Genomic DNA, 14,849 nt, shown 5'->3' with positions numbered 1-14,849 from the left:
ACTAGAGAGCATAGATTTAAAGTGAAGGGGAAAAGTTTAGAAGAGATTTCCAAGGCAAATCTTTTACAAAGAGTGATTGGTGGCTGGAAAGTATTGCCAGGGAAAGTGTTGGAAACAGATATGATAGCAACATTTAAGTCATTTAGACAGGTACAAGAAAATGCAGAAATTGGAGGGATATGAACAATGGGCAGGTTGGTGGGTTTAGTTTAAATTGGTATAATGGTTAGCACAGACATCGTGGGTCGAAGGACATGGTCATTTGCTGTACTGTTCTGTGTTCTATATTCTATCACACCAGCCTGTCCATAGCGATTGCCAGAGATGTTTCCTTGTAGCTCACTTCATCTCTGACTTATCCATTTGCACAAAGAAACATTTTTTTCCAAAAAGAATCTTTATTCAGAATTTAAAATGTGCAAAAAAGCTCTTCAGACACTCTCAGCATCTATGCATTCATTAGTGTCATACTCAGTATTGCAACTATCTTTAAACAAAACAAAATGTTCTTCCCACTCGTGGCTCCCTGGGGTGATATCCCTTCCCTCGCTTGAGAGGTGTCTCCACTGAAATCTGCTCCCCACTGTCCAGCAGCGGAAGGACCTTGAACAATCAAACTTTTCTTTTTCAAAAATAAATTTTATTCAGAATAATAAAAAATATATAACCAAATACAAACCAAGACCAGTGCAAAAACTCTCACATTCTTAGCGTCTATGCATTCATTAGCGTTACTTTCGGTAGTGTTCACAAACTATCCTTGTATCAAGCACCCTTGTCATTCATGTGGCCCTCTGAGTGGATTTCCTTTCTCTTGTTTGAGGGAACATGATAGCCATAAATGAGCTGGGCATCCATTGTGCTGAGTTCAGCGATAAACCACAAACATCATGAGTAGAGGCTGCCAGCTTTGGGTCAGAATGAGCTGGCTTAACAAGCACAGCACATTCATAATTTATTGTTAATATTATTTATCTTTCTTATTAGCTGAGCAATTTAAAATAGTTAAAAGCCTTCGTCAATAGTGAGCCTTCATAAGAGTATCAGGGTCTCGTGGAGCAGGACTTCAAGGATCACCTACTTGTCCCTTGTGACCTGTTTTGCTTCACTAGGGGACTGTGGCTTCAGGAACTTGGTCCACTCCATCTCCAGTGGAACACAAGTTGTAAGCGTGACTGTAAGAAGATCATGGGGGTTGGCGTGGGTGTGTGATGGTGATGGAAAGATTGTAGATGGATGCAAACCACATCAAGCACTGTCTGATCCAATGAATCAGGAGATCATTACACCCCATTCATCATGTTATTTACCCAGGTTATTTCTCCCCATTTTAAACAGATTATAAGCAAAGGTTTCTTATCCTTTCTCCTCTCTCAGCTTCAGTCTTCTTTACTGTTTTCAAAAAAATGCTACTTCATTTTAACTTGACTATGTAAACTTACATATGGAACATAAACTCCATATTATCTAAGCACTTAAATAACCATCAATGTTTCTTTCTTTTTTTCATATTTTTAGTGAAACCTTTGGCACCCTCCAATGTCGAGGCAGAAATCATCTTAAATGGACGTTATTTAAATATCAGTTGGGAAAAACCATTTCTTCCACCCTATGCACTTCTGTTTGAAATTCAGTACTCCGAGGATGGAATCAAGAGTAACTGGAAGGTAGGTTGATCTGCTAAAACTTTGCAAAACTTGCACTAACTGATATAGCGATGACAGCAAGGTGTACTGATTTACATGTACGTACACCAAACAATCACAATATCTCCTTGTTGTCATATTGTGTCAAGTGAGCGGAATTATAATAGTCATTGAGTCATACAGTCTTATAGCGTGGAAACAGGCCCTTTGGCCCAAATTGCCTACAGCCGACAAAATGTCCCATCTACACTAGTACCACCTGCCTGTTTTTGGCCCATATCCTTCTAAACCTGCCCTATCCATGTACCTGTCTAAATATTTCTTAAACATTGTGATAGTACCTGCCTCAACTACCTTCTCTGGCAGTTTGTTCCATACAGCCACCACTCTTTGTGTGGAAAATGTTACCTCTCGGATTCCTATTAAATCTTTCCCCCCCTCACCTTAAACCGATGTCCTTTGGTTCTCGACTCCTCTCCTAAGGGGCAAGAAGCTCTGTGCATCTACCTGATCTAATGGAAGAGCAATGTCCCTTGCCTGCCTTCTACCACCCATTTCAGGATAGCATTTATGATATTACCTAAGGATGTATTGTGCTTGTCATGGAAAATGACATGAATAAACCTTCCAGCCAGCTTCATGTGCACCTTTGTGATTGGTCACAAGAAAATATGAAAGAAAGTTGTAGGAATATCACTCTTTATCGCTCTGCAGAAACTTTTGATTGGCTCTAATTCGCTGCTGACCGATAAATTAGGTGCCCGATTCTGCAAGGAACTCACCTGCATTTCTTCACCCTGGCATATCTTCATATATTTATGTTTGCTTTGATCTCTTTTTTAAACATGATTAAATTGAGGTTATGACAAATATAGCTCAGATTTAGTTTTCACAGTTTGGGAAAAGAAGATTGCAGAAAAAAAATCTCACTGAGGCACTTGGAGATTGTGACTCAAAGGTTGATGCAGATTGGAAAGCACAGCTTGCTGGTTGGAAGAACTTGGAACTGCCGTAGAGGTACCCTCATTAACATTAACGTATTTCAAGCTTTTCAAATAAACACAAGAAAAATAATGATTGCTGGAAAGAAATAAAAAAAGAATAAAGAAGATCCTTCAGCAACAATATTTGAACTTGTTCAGCTTTCCAACTATATTCAGTACTTCATGTACAATATTGTGTCCTTCTGCAACCATCTGATTTGATCTGGTTGATACATGTTTAATACAATGCTAAAAGTGTGTTTGGTTTGGTTTTTAATCATTATTTTGCACCTGTGATGGTAATGGAAGGAACAGGTCTTCTCGCAGTATTTTGAATCTCAATAGACAATAGGTGCAGGAATAGGCCATTCGGCCCTTCACGCCAGCACTGCCACTCACTGTGATCATGGCTGATCATCCACAATCAGTACCCCGTTCCTGCCTTCTCCCCATATCCCTTGACTCCGCTGTCTTTAAGAGCTCAATCTAACTCCCAATCCCTAAATAATCTTATATGTTTCAATAAGACTCCCTCTCAATAATCTAAATTCCAGTGTATACAAACCCATTCGCTCCATTCTTTCAACGTACGACAGTCCCGCCATCCTGGAAATTGACCTGGTGAACCTACGCTACACTCCCTCAATAGCAAGAATGTCCTTCCTCAAGTTTGGAGGACATGCACACTGCACACAATACTCCAGGTGCGGTCTCACTAGGGCCCCGTACAACTGCAGAAGGACCTCTTTGCTCCTATAGTCAACTCCTCTTGTTATGAAGGCCAACATGCCATTAGCTTTCTTCACTGCCTGCTGTACCTGCGTGCTTACTTTCAGTGACTGATCTCAGCATGAAATACGATATGATACGATAGAACCTTATTTAACCCAGGAGGGAAATTGATCTGCCAACAATCATAAAACACAAGATACATGAAACATGAAATGAAAGTGACGAGTGGAAAGGATTGTGGATGTGCAAAGATTGGGGAGGGGGGTGGGGGGTGTCAGTATGATAGTATATAATAGTATCTTGTTCATAAATGCAAATATTTTCTTTCTGGAGGGTTGCATAACACATCACGGGAAGTAATATGACTCATCGCGGATACTGATTTGTATGCATCAGCTGCCTACTGGTACCGCCTCTGCAGCCCTTGTAAAGACAGAGAGGATCATTTCAATTTGACCTCATAGGTAGAAATTGCATCAGCATAAAAATTAGACGCTGCCATGGCCAGCATCGTACCGTCGTATACTTTTCCTCATTACCATTAAGCCTGGAGATGACTGACTCAACAGGGACGTAAAAGTGTGCATCTAGATTATCAGACATGCATTATATTAAAGATATAAAAAGCTGGAGTAACTCAGCGGGTCAGCAGCATCCCTAAAGAAAAGGAACAGGTGACGTTTCAGGTCGAGACTGGGAGAAAGGGCAAAGGGAAACGAGAGATATAGATGGTAAATGGAACAAATGAATGAAAGATATGCAAAATGCAACGATGATCAAGGAAAGGTAGGGCCCATAATGGTCCATTGTTAGCTGTGGGGTAGGTGGTAACGAGTTATACAGACAGTGAAACTCAACAGGACGATAGTGAAACTAGTGCAACAACTAGGGTTGGGGAGGGATGGAGAGAGAGAGGGGGGATGCAAGGGTTACTTGAAGTTAGAGTGATCAATAAACATACTGCTGAATTGTGAACTGCCCAAGCGAATTATGAGGTGCTGTTCCTCCAATTGCATTTGACCTCACTCTGACAGTGGAGAAGGCTCAGGACAGAAAGTTCATTAAGGTCAAATCAGAGATCGATAGATCTTGAAATATTAAGACAAGGGAGATGGTGCTCGTGCAGTGGTACTGAGGTAAAAGCTCAACCATTTGCTTGTTGAATGATGGAACAGACACATGGGAAACACCCATGCTTGATTTTATTTTACGTGTGCCATGCACACGTCCACCAATCTTGGACAAGGACTGTCTTCTGGCTCTGAGAGTGGTAACAACCTCGGCATGGGACAATACCATGGATGGATTGTCGCTGCAGAAAGTACAATGTTTGCTGCTGAATCCGTTTCCTCCCCATGAAATGAAGCAGTAACTGTCATTAAGGCCACATACTCATTAATAACATGTATGCTGCTATTCACTTTGGGCCAGAACCACTTAGTTTAGAGATACAGTGTGGAAACAGAACCTTCGGCCCAACAAGTCCGTGCCGACCAGCGATCCCCCACACACTAACACTATCCATCACACACTAGGGATAATTTACAATTCTATCAAGCCAATTAACCCTACAAACCTGCATGTTTTTGGAGTGTGGGAGGAAACCGGAGATCCCAGCAAAAACCCACGCTGGCCACGGGGAGAACGTACAAACTCCATACAGACAGCACCCGCAGTTAGGATCCAACCCAGGTCTCTGGCATTATAAGGCAGCAGCTCTACCCTCTGCACCACTATGCCATACAGAATGCATCATTGTCTTTATTGGGGCATAGACCCAGGAGGTAAAAGTAGTTGCCATTCAAAGTGGGATCTTGTGCTCCAATTTGGCGTACAACAACCCAAGCAAAAATTGCTGTTTATTGGGATCAAGATCAAACTGTTCAGTAGGTAAAGATATATACCATGTAGATCAACACCGTAGAGAGACATTCCTGAAGAGAAGTGCCTTGGACCAACTATATAAGCAGCTTCCCAATCAACAATTGCTCAAGCCAAGAATGCAGTGGAAGTTGCCAAGGTTACATCACTCACAAGAATGAGTGCTGCCATCCATACAGCTCTCTGAATGTACCTGGATTCCATACCCACACCCTCAATCTCTGCTGCAGATACATTGTGGCTGCAAAAATGTATGTTTATATGATGCATGGAAGCAAAATGGCTCCTGCTCCCCACCCTGTAATCACTGCCACAAAGAGCAGGAAATCCAATGGAGCAATATCCTCCAGGAAGGAACTGCAGATGCTGGTTTACCCAGAAGATAAACACAATATGCTGGAATAACTCATTGGGACAGGCAGCATCTATGGATAGAAGGAATGGGTGACATTTTGGGTCGAGACCCTTCATATCATCTTCATATTCCTCCCAAGTTATACGAGTTTGTACATCAGTTGCTGTTTCTTCATCCTTCTGGATATAAATCCCAGATTTCTGTTATTTGCATTAGGCTTGTAAATCTTCAGATTTTAGACTTCAATTTACCATCCAAAAATACATTGAAACGTTGCAGTTACGCATATGTCTTGTGTTGACAACTTTTTAAAAAAACATTGTAATTTTCTAGCTAAGTGATTTATGGAGGGCATTTGGATAGATTTCCATCAATGATATGAAAGAAAATGATTGAGTGGGAGTGAGAACAACAACATAATCCCATTGAAGAGTTCCTATGATGATATAAACAGAAATAGCAAAGCTTGAGTGGTTTATCTTTATCTGAATCTCTGTGAGACAACTACTTCCATTGCATTTATTACTACCCACACGTTGTGTTTCATAAGATTGGAAATGAAACTATTATACTGTAGCTAATCCCTGGCTGAAGTGCAAATGATAATGGGTTAGAAAGTTACCTTTGTTCAATTTTGCCAACACTGTGAGTTTGGATAGGGTTACAGCAAATGCAATGCTCTACACACTGTTTCAGTTCAGAAGGAGTAGAGGCTTCACATTTCAGTTTCTAAAGCTTATTGATTAAAGCTAACAGGTTCCCAGCGGGTCTTCTAAAGGGTTGTACTGTAAAGGCCTCCCCAGATTACAACAGGGTTCCGTGCCTGAGAACTATTCATAACCTGAGCAGTTTGTAAGTCAGATAAGAACAAAAACATCACGTGAGAGACGCTCACAAAAACAGCTATGAGGAGAGGGTGGGCAGGTATAAGGAAGAGAGGCTGCCAGCTCACTGACTGAGTGGGTGGGTTTGGTCAGCACTCCTGTGCCGGCTTGGCTTGCTTGTTGCCACTCGATGTGGGTGAACATGAGGGGGAGGATGGGGAGTGGGTGAAGAAGGCACTCGGATATGTTCCATTTCCAGTTGACGGAAGATGTCTGTGGCTCTGCATGGAAATCCATACTGTTGGTCGCCCAGTCATTCATGCACATGGTATTGGGGGTAGGGTACAGACATGGATAGAAAATTGGTTGGCAGACAGGAAACAAAAAGTAGGGATTAACGGGTTCCTTTCAGAATGGCAGGCAGTGACTAGTGGGGTACCGCAAGGCTCGGTGCTGGGACCGCAGCTATTTATAATATACATTAATGACTTAGGTGAAGGGATTAAAAGTAACATTAGCAAATTTGCGGATGACACAAAGCTGGGTGGCAGTGTGAACTGTGAGGAGGATGCTAGGAGGATGCAGGGTGACTTGGACAGGTTGTGTGAGTGCGCAGATGCATGACAGATGCAGTTTAATGTGGATAAATGTGAGGTTATCCACTTTGTTGGTAAGAACAGGAAGGCAGATTATTATCTGAATGGTGTCAAGTTAGGAAATGGGGAAGTACAAAGAGATCTGGGTGTCCTTGTTCATCAGTCACTTAAAGTTAGCATGCAGGTACAGCAGGCAGTGAAGAAAGCTAATGCATGTTGGCATTTATGACAAGAGGAGTTGAGTATAGGAGCAAAGAGGTCCTTCTGCAGTTGTACAGGGCCCGAGTGAGACCACACCTGGAGTACTGCGTGCAGGTTTGGTCTCCAAATTTGAGGAAGGACATTCTTGCTATTGAGGGAGTGCAGCGTAGGTTCACTAGGTTAATTCCTGGAATGGCGGGACTGTCGTATGTTGAAAAACTGGAGCGACTAGGCTTGTATACACTGGAATTTAGAAGGATGAGAGGGGAAAGAGGGGATCTTATTAAAACGTATAAGTGGTGGCTCTAGAGATAGTGGAAGCTATGGAGATCATTTTTCAATGTTCTATAGATTCAGGATCAGTTCCTGTGGATTGGAGGATAGCAAATGTTATCCGACTTTTTAAGAAAGGAGGGAGAGAGAAAATGGGTAATTATAGACCAGTTAGTCTGACATCAGTGGTGGGGAAGATGCTGGAGTCAATTATAAAAGACGAAATTGCTGAGCATTTGGATAGCAGTAACAGGATCATTCCGAGTCAGCATGGATTTACGAAGGGGAAATGATGCTTGACAAATCTACCTGAATTTTTTGAGGATGTAACTAGGAAAATTGACAGGGGAGAGTCAGTGGATGTGGTGTACCTCGACTTTCAGAAAGCCTTCGACAAGGTCCCACATAGGAGATTAGTGGGCAAAATTAGAGCACATGGTATTGGGGGTAGGGTACTGACATGGATAGAAAATTAGTATAAGAAAATAACAGCAGATGCTGGTACAAATCGATTTATTCACAAAAAGCTGGAGTAACTCAGCAGGTCAGGTCAGGTCAGGCAGCATCTCGGTAGAGAAATGACCCGAAACGTCACCCATTCCTTCTCTCCCGAGATGCTGCCTGACCTGCTGAGTTACTCCAGCTTTTTGTGAATGGATAGAAAATTGGTTGACAGACAGAAAGCAAAGAGTGGGGATAAATGGGTCCCTTTCGGAATGGCAGGCAGTGACCAGTGGGGTACCGCAAGGTTCGGTGCTATTTACAATATACATTAATGACTTAGATGAAGGGATTAAAAGTACCATTAGCAAATTTGCAGATGATACTAAGCTGGGGGGTAGTGTGAATTGTGAGGAAGATGCAATAAGGCTGCAGGGTGACTTGGACAGGTTGTGTGAGTGGGCGGATACATGGCAGATGCAGTTTAATGTAGATAAGTGTGAGGTTATTCACTTTGGAAGTAAGAATAGAAAGGCAGATTATTATCTGAATGGTGTCAAGTTAGGAAGAGGGGATGTTCAATGAGATCTGGGTGTCCTAGTGCATCAGTCACTGAAAGGAAGCATGCAGGTACAGCAGGCAGTGAAGAAAGCCAATGGAATGTTGGCCTTCATAACAAGAGGAGTTGAGTATAGGAGCAAAGAGGTCCTTCTACAGTTGTACCGGGCCCTGGTGAGACCGCACCTGGAGTACTGTGTGCAGTTTTGGTCTCCAAATTTGAGGAAGGATATTCTTGCTATTGAGGGCATGCAGCGTAGGTTCACTAGGTTAATTCCCGGAATGGCGGGACTGTCGTATGTTGAAAGGCTGGAGCAATTAGGCTTGTATACACTGGAATTTAGAAGGATGAGGGGGGATCTTATTGAAACATATAAGATAATTAGGGGATTGGACACATTAGAGGCAGGAAACATGTTCCCAATGTTGGGGGAGTCCAGAACAAGGGGCCACAGTTTAAGAATAAGGGGTAGGCCATTTAGAACGGAGATGAGGAAGAACTTTTTCAGTCAGAGAGTGGTGAAGGTGTGGAATTCTCTGCCTCAGAAGGCAGTGGAGGCCAGTTCGTTGGATGCTTTCAAGAGAGAGCTGGATAGAGCTCTTAAGGATAGCAGAGTGAGGGGGTATGGGGAGAAGGCAGGAACGGGGTACTGTTTGAGAGTGATCAGCCATGATCACATTGAATGGCGGTGCTGGCTCGAAGGGCTGAATGGCCTACTCCTGCACCTATTGTCTATTGTCTATTGTCTATTGTCTATTGTCTATTAAGGAATTGGACAAGCTAGAGGCAGGAAACATGTTCCCAATGTTGGGGAAGTCCAGAACCAGGGGACACAGTTTAAGAATAAAGGGTAGGCCATTTAGAACGGAGATGAGGAAAACCTTTTTCACTCAAGAGAGTTGTAAATCTGTGGAATTCTCTGCGTCAGAAGGCAGTGGAGGCCAATTCTCTGGATGCTTTCAAAAGAGAGTTAGATAGAGCTCTAAATGATAGCGGAGTCATAGGGTATGGGGAGAAGGCAGGAACAGGGTTCTGATTGTGAATGATCAGCCATGATCACATTGAATGGTGGTGCTGGCTCGAAGGGCCGAATGGCCTATTCCTGCACCTATAGTCTATTGTTTGTACAGGCTGTCCATAAGATGCTGTTAGTAACCTGGGGCGGGCCTGTACAGCCCCTGAGTGTAGACAGCACCAATTGACCAAAGAATAACCAATTTAGCAGTGAGCTTGATTAGCCATTCCATTCCCTGACGTAAATCTAAACGAACTCGTGACATGGGCTCTGAATTCATTTTTAATGCTGTTCTGAGTCTCTTTTCTCCATTTTAGATGAGACATTTTGACAAAGTGATGGAGAAGGGAGCATGTTGTGATGGTTGCAGAGTGGAGAACACATCCAGCCAAGGATGTGAAGAATGAGGAAGAGAGGGAGGGCAAGAACACAGTGTTTGGATTCCTGAAGGCAGTCAGGAGCCGGGTTTAGATTTTTAGATTTTAATTTTTTTTAGATTTAGAGATACAGCGCAGAAACAGGCCCTTCAGCCCACCGTGTCCGCGCCGCCCAGCGATCCCCGTACACTAACACTATCCTACACCCACTAGGGACAATTTTTACATTTGCTCAGCCAATTTACCTACATACCTCTACGTCTTTGGAGTGTGGGAGGAAACCGAAGATCTCGGAGAAAACCCACGCAGGTCACGGGGAGAACGTACAAACTCCGTACAGACGGCGCCCGTAGTCAGGATCGAACCTGAGTCTCCGGCGCTGCATACGCTGTAAGGCAGCAACTCTACCGCTGCGTCACAGTAAGGACCCAGGTTTAATGCTTGAAGCTAGTTGACATATTCAAAACATGGCGTGGCTAGATTGAAGATGGTAAAGATTAGATTTACAAGGAAACGCTTGAGCAGACTCTCGTCACGCTGCCTCAGCAAGGCCAGCAGCAAAATCAAGGATGGGTCTTATCCCGGACATTCCCTCTTCTCCCCTCTCCCATCAGGCAAGAGGTACAGAAGTGTGAGAATGGATACCTCCAGATTCAGTAACAGTTTATTCCCAGCTGTTATCAGGCAACTGAACCATCCTATCACCAACTGGAGAGCAGTACTGGGATACCATCTACCTTATTGAGAGACCCTTCATATCATATCATATATATACAGCCGGAAACAGGCCTTTTCGGCCCACCAAGTCCGTGCCGCCCAGCGATCCCCGTACATTAACACTATCCTACACCCACTAGGGACAATTTTTACATTTTTACATTTACCCAGCCAATTAACCTACATATCTGTACGTCTTTGGACTCTCTTTAACTGAACATTACTTGACTTTATCTTGCACTAAACATTATTTCCTGTATCCTGTATCTGCACATTATGGATGGCATGATTGTAATCACATATAGTCTTTCTGCTGACTGGATAGCATGCAACAAAAAGTTTTTCACTGTACCTCGGTACACGAGACAATGAATCAATAAACAAAAAAAAGCTAGAACTAAACTGTTACTGGGGGGTAACTGAAGTCTGGAGTAGGATCCCGACCAGAAATGTCACCTATCCATTTTCTCCAGGGGTGCTACCTGACCCGCTGAGTTACTCCAGCAGTTTGTGTCCTTGCGTGTTGGTGTTACATCTGTTATATTTAACGTGGAATTAACTGAATTGGTCGGGGACTGGCTTCTGTGACGATGACAATTTTGGGAGGAGGCTGAAATAGGCCATCCACTCGGCACCTGTGGCTGAGAATGTTTGTGAATGATTCAGCCTTGTTATTAGCACTGGCCTGCTGTCCCATCACCAGTGAAGATCAGATATTATTGGAGCCACCTCCTCCTGATAACTCAATATTTCGACCGTAATGTCTGCGGGGAACGCCATGCACCTCTTTTCTTCATCTTGCTTATTAGAGCAAATGGTGCGAGATATGTATTTTCCGATTGTTTTTGCAATGCTCAAAATACCTCTTTCTCTTTGCAGACGTTATTTTCTGTCAATGAAACATTCGTCATCACTGAAGTGGCTGACCCTTGTGTGATATATATAGCCCGCGTACGTTGTATGAGGTTTGAAGGGCCAGGATACAAGAGCGAGTGGAGCAGTTTAATCAATACAAATCTCGCAGATGTCCAGGGTAATTTTTTTAATCTAATTTTTTAGACAGAAACCAATAAAGTACCTCATATAATTCTGTGAAAAAATAGATTAAAATCTATTATGTAACCTTATATGTGTGGTGCATCAAAACCATTTAAGTTAAAAAAAGATGGGGTTTTTTTCAAACAAGAAATGTTCAGTTTAATTATCCATTTTATTAGTTCCATGTTGTTTCCTCCTTCATTTATGTTCTGCCCTCTTCCGCCGGCCGTTTCGTCTCATCATTGGGCTTAATTGCAGACCTGTTAACCCTGCAGATCAGTGGCAGAAATTTGCTTTGTGCCAACTGTTATTTATGGGAGAGAAAGACAATTGTAAACGTGTCATCTTTTTAATTAGAAATGATTCAATGTGCAGGGCAAGTGACTTCAATGTGCAGTGGTGATTAATGATTTCAATGTTTTTTTCAAAGTGAATCACTTCACATAGTGGTAACTTATCGCTGCAGCTTGTAACTGGATTCAAGCCGTGTTACATTAAGCAGATACAAACATTTGTGGTTGTTAAGGTGGGAAATTCTTGGGCAGTGACTTGGAAGTCAATTCTCATGTATCCCCGATGTCAACATCAAAGTTTTTTTTAATGCAGCCAGACTAAAGCAACTGCAGTTAACCTACAATCTCAAGTGAGGACTTATTTAAAACTTCATTTTACATGACATCCTTCAATGTGACACTGAGTTACTGCTGAAATATTTAGTGCTGTGGCAGGAGCCTTGATGCTGCATGTAATGACTGACTTAATAATGGTAATGAGTGCAATACAATGAAAAATTGTTTCAGTTGTGACATTGGTGTAAAGGTTAAATATTTTTTTTTGTTACATTTTCCCATGATTCATATTGTGCCACAGGCATTCTTTGGAATGGGTAATGAAAAGACTATGTCTGTGATCTCTGGAGTACATACAGCAGTATATTTGTTTTTTAGTCATAAATATAAAATAAACTTGCATCTATGAGTGTTGCTGCAACAGTGTACCTGATGTAATAATCTATCTTTCTCTTTCATTTTGCTGATGTCGACTACTTAATACTTTCTTTGTTTGTTTCTCTTCCTCTTTTTATTTTTTAAATTTCCACACAGAATATTTCAATTGATGAGTTATAATTACTTTGAGTCTTCTACCTTGAAAATCTAAGTACCATTTTAACATTTCCGTCTACAGCTCCGACCATGGGGCCAGACTGTTGGCGATTTATTGACAATGATCCCTTGACCAAGAAGTCAATTATCACTCTGGTGTGGAAGGTAATTAAATTAACTTTAAAATAAAAGATTTTTGACGAACAAAATATTTGGTGGTGGGAGAGAGAGATGGGGCAGCAACAGGTGGTGCCATGGTTAGTTAATTCCATTCATTCCATCTCACTAAACTGCTTATCTTAATCAGTCTGTTTAGAAGGTCATCGTGTGTGCTTCAGGCATAGATAAAGTGGATAAACTGACCTGGGTCATTGCTTTGAATGTTACAAGGAATCTTACTGTTTTTTAATACCCTTTCTTCATCTGCCCTGGAACATTACCTAAATATGCACTCTTGGCTGAGAGAGATGGAAGCGAACAGGCAAAAATAGTGAAAAAAATTACGATGAACATGCATTAAAACCAACATTTTGCATACTTGTTTGCTGAATTTACTGATCTTTATTTAAAGAAAGCTTTAAAATACCGTTATTTGATTGAATTTGGGGATGTTGTACAGTTTGCTGAATTTACTGATCTTTTTTTAAAGAAAGCGTTCTATTCCTTTATTTAAATGAATTCAGGGATGTGGTATGTTTGCTCATGTGATTATATAGTGAACTTTCTGTCACCAACTGGGGGATGAATTTCCAGGCACATGTTTTGGTTTTTTTTGCTTACACACATCAGGAAATTTCCAGGAAATGAGTCTTATGCACCCATATTAGAATGGCTGAACAGTCAGATGTTGTGATTTTGGAAGACTGTTGGAAAACCCATTTTAGGAAGTAACCAACATTTCCATCCTTATTCTGCCAATGTTATGATAACCAATCAGGAGAATTTCCAGAAGATTCCTGGTATCTGTCAGGGAAATCCAGAAACTGCTTTTGCTGTGTTACTCACTATGTAGATTTTTTCAAAAACAAAATTAGGCATTTTATCTGAGTTGTTTTTAAAATGGGTTGATTATCAAATGGCCATTAATTTAGAAAGCCGACTCTGTGAACCTGCCAAAAATGGAGCAATGACAGATGACAAATGTCTTTCAGCATAGCGGGGGCATAGCTAGTAGATCTGCTGCTTCACACCTCCAGCGACCTGGGTTCAATCCTGAGCTCAGCTGATATCAATGTGTATTTGCACATTCTCCCTGTGACTGTCTAATTTCCTCCAACATAAGGTTGGAGGAGGTGACAGAAAGTGTGAAATGGTCGACGAATTTAAAAATAATTATAAAAATTTAACAATCAAGGCCCTGTTTAACCAGAAGCCACTGTGAGCCAGTGTAGGAGAGTGTACACAGTGGTAATGTGTGGAAAGGAACTTGTAAGACAGCGCGTGACCTGATTTTGAATATTCTAAGTTTACGAAGAGTAGAAAAGGAGATCAAAGAGACCAATCAGGAGATATATCAAAATTAGGCAACTAAAGCCAGTGTGTAGATGGCAGGTGGACCAAGTCAGAAGTCGCTTCAGGTGAGGTGGAAATAAGCAAACTTGTGATTTCAAGAATGTGGAACCAAAACACTTCTCAGGGTCAGAGATGCCCAAGGTTGCAAATGGTCTGGTTCCTCTTCCAATATTTAGCATTGGGGAGGATGGGACTGATAGTTCAGGAACAGAATTTGTGATGGACCAAATTACATCTTTCATTGCAAGAATTCGTCACAGATAAGTAAATAGTGATGCGTTATGAAGAAAAGATTTGATTAATTTCCATGAATGAACTATCTTGTTAGCTTTAAGTAGTGTTCTAGTATTGTAATGGTAATTATAAAGAAAATTAATAGAATACGAATCTGAAGTCATTATGACATATGTTTAAGGTGAAGGGAAAGGATTTAATAGGAATCTGAGGGGTAACTTTTTCACACAAAGGCTGGTGGGTGTATGGAACAAGCTGCCAGAGGAGGTAGTTGAAACAGGGACTATCCCAAAATTTAAGAAACATTTAGACAGTTTCATGGATAGGATAGGCTTGGAGGGATATGGACCAAACGCGGGCAG

The 14,849-nt window shown here is 41.7% G+C and overlaps 1 protein-coding gene across 1 annotated transcript in view; it reads left to right on the top strand.

Annotated features, from left to right (window-relative positions):
• Positions 1 to 14,849, top strand: part of lepr (leptin receptor) — an 86,076-nt gene that overhangs the window by 55,726 nt on the left and 15,501 nt on the right. Inside the window, exons 10-12 of the mRNA XM_078408014.1 lie at positions 1,519 to 1,667; positions 11,480 to 11,633; positions 12,824 to 12,906. Coding sequence (XP_078264140.1) covers positions 1,519 to 1,667; positions 11,480 to 11,633; positions 12,824 to 12,906 — 386 coding nt within the window. The remainder of the gene's footprint in view (positions 1 to 1,518; positions 1,668 to 11,479; positions 11,634 to 12,823; positions 12,907 to 14,849) is intronic.

This window comes from Rhinoraja longicauda, chromosome 11, assembly GCF_053455715.1.
Source record: "Rhinoraja longicauda isolate Sanriku21f chromosome 11, sRhiLon1.1, whole genome shotgun sequence".
Classification (NCBI taxonomy): domain Eukaryota; kingdom Metazoa; phylum Chordata; class Chondrichthyes; order Rajiformes; family Arhynchobatidae; genus Rhinoraja; species Rhinoraja longicauda.
This window is presented reverse-complemented; position numbering and strand designations above follow the sequence as displayed.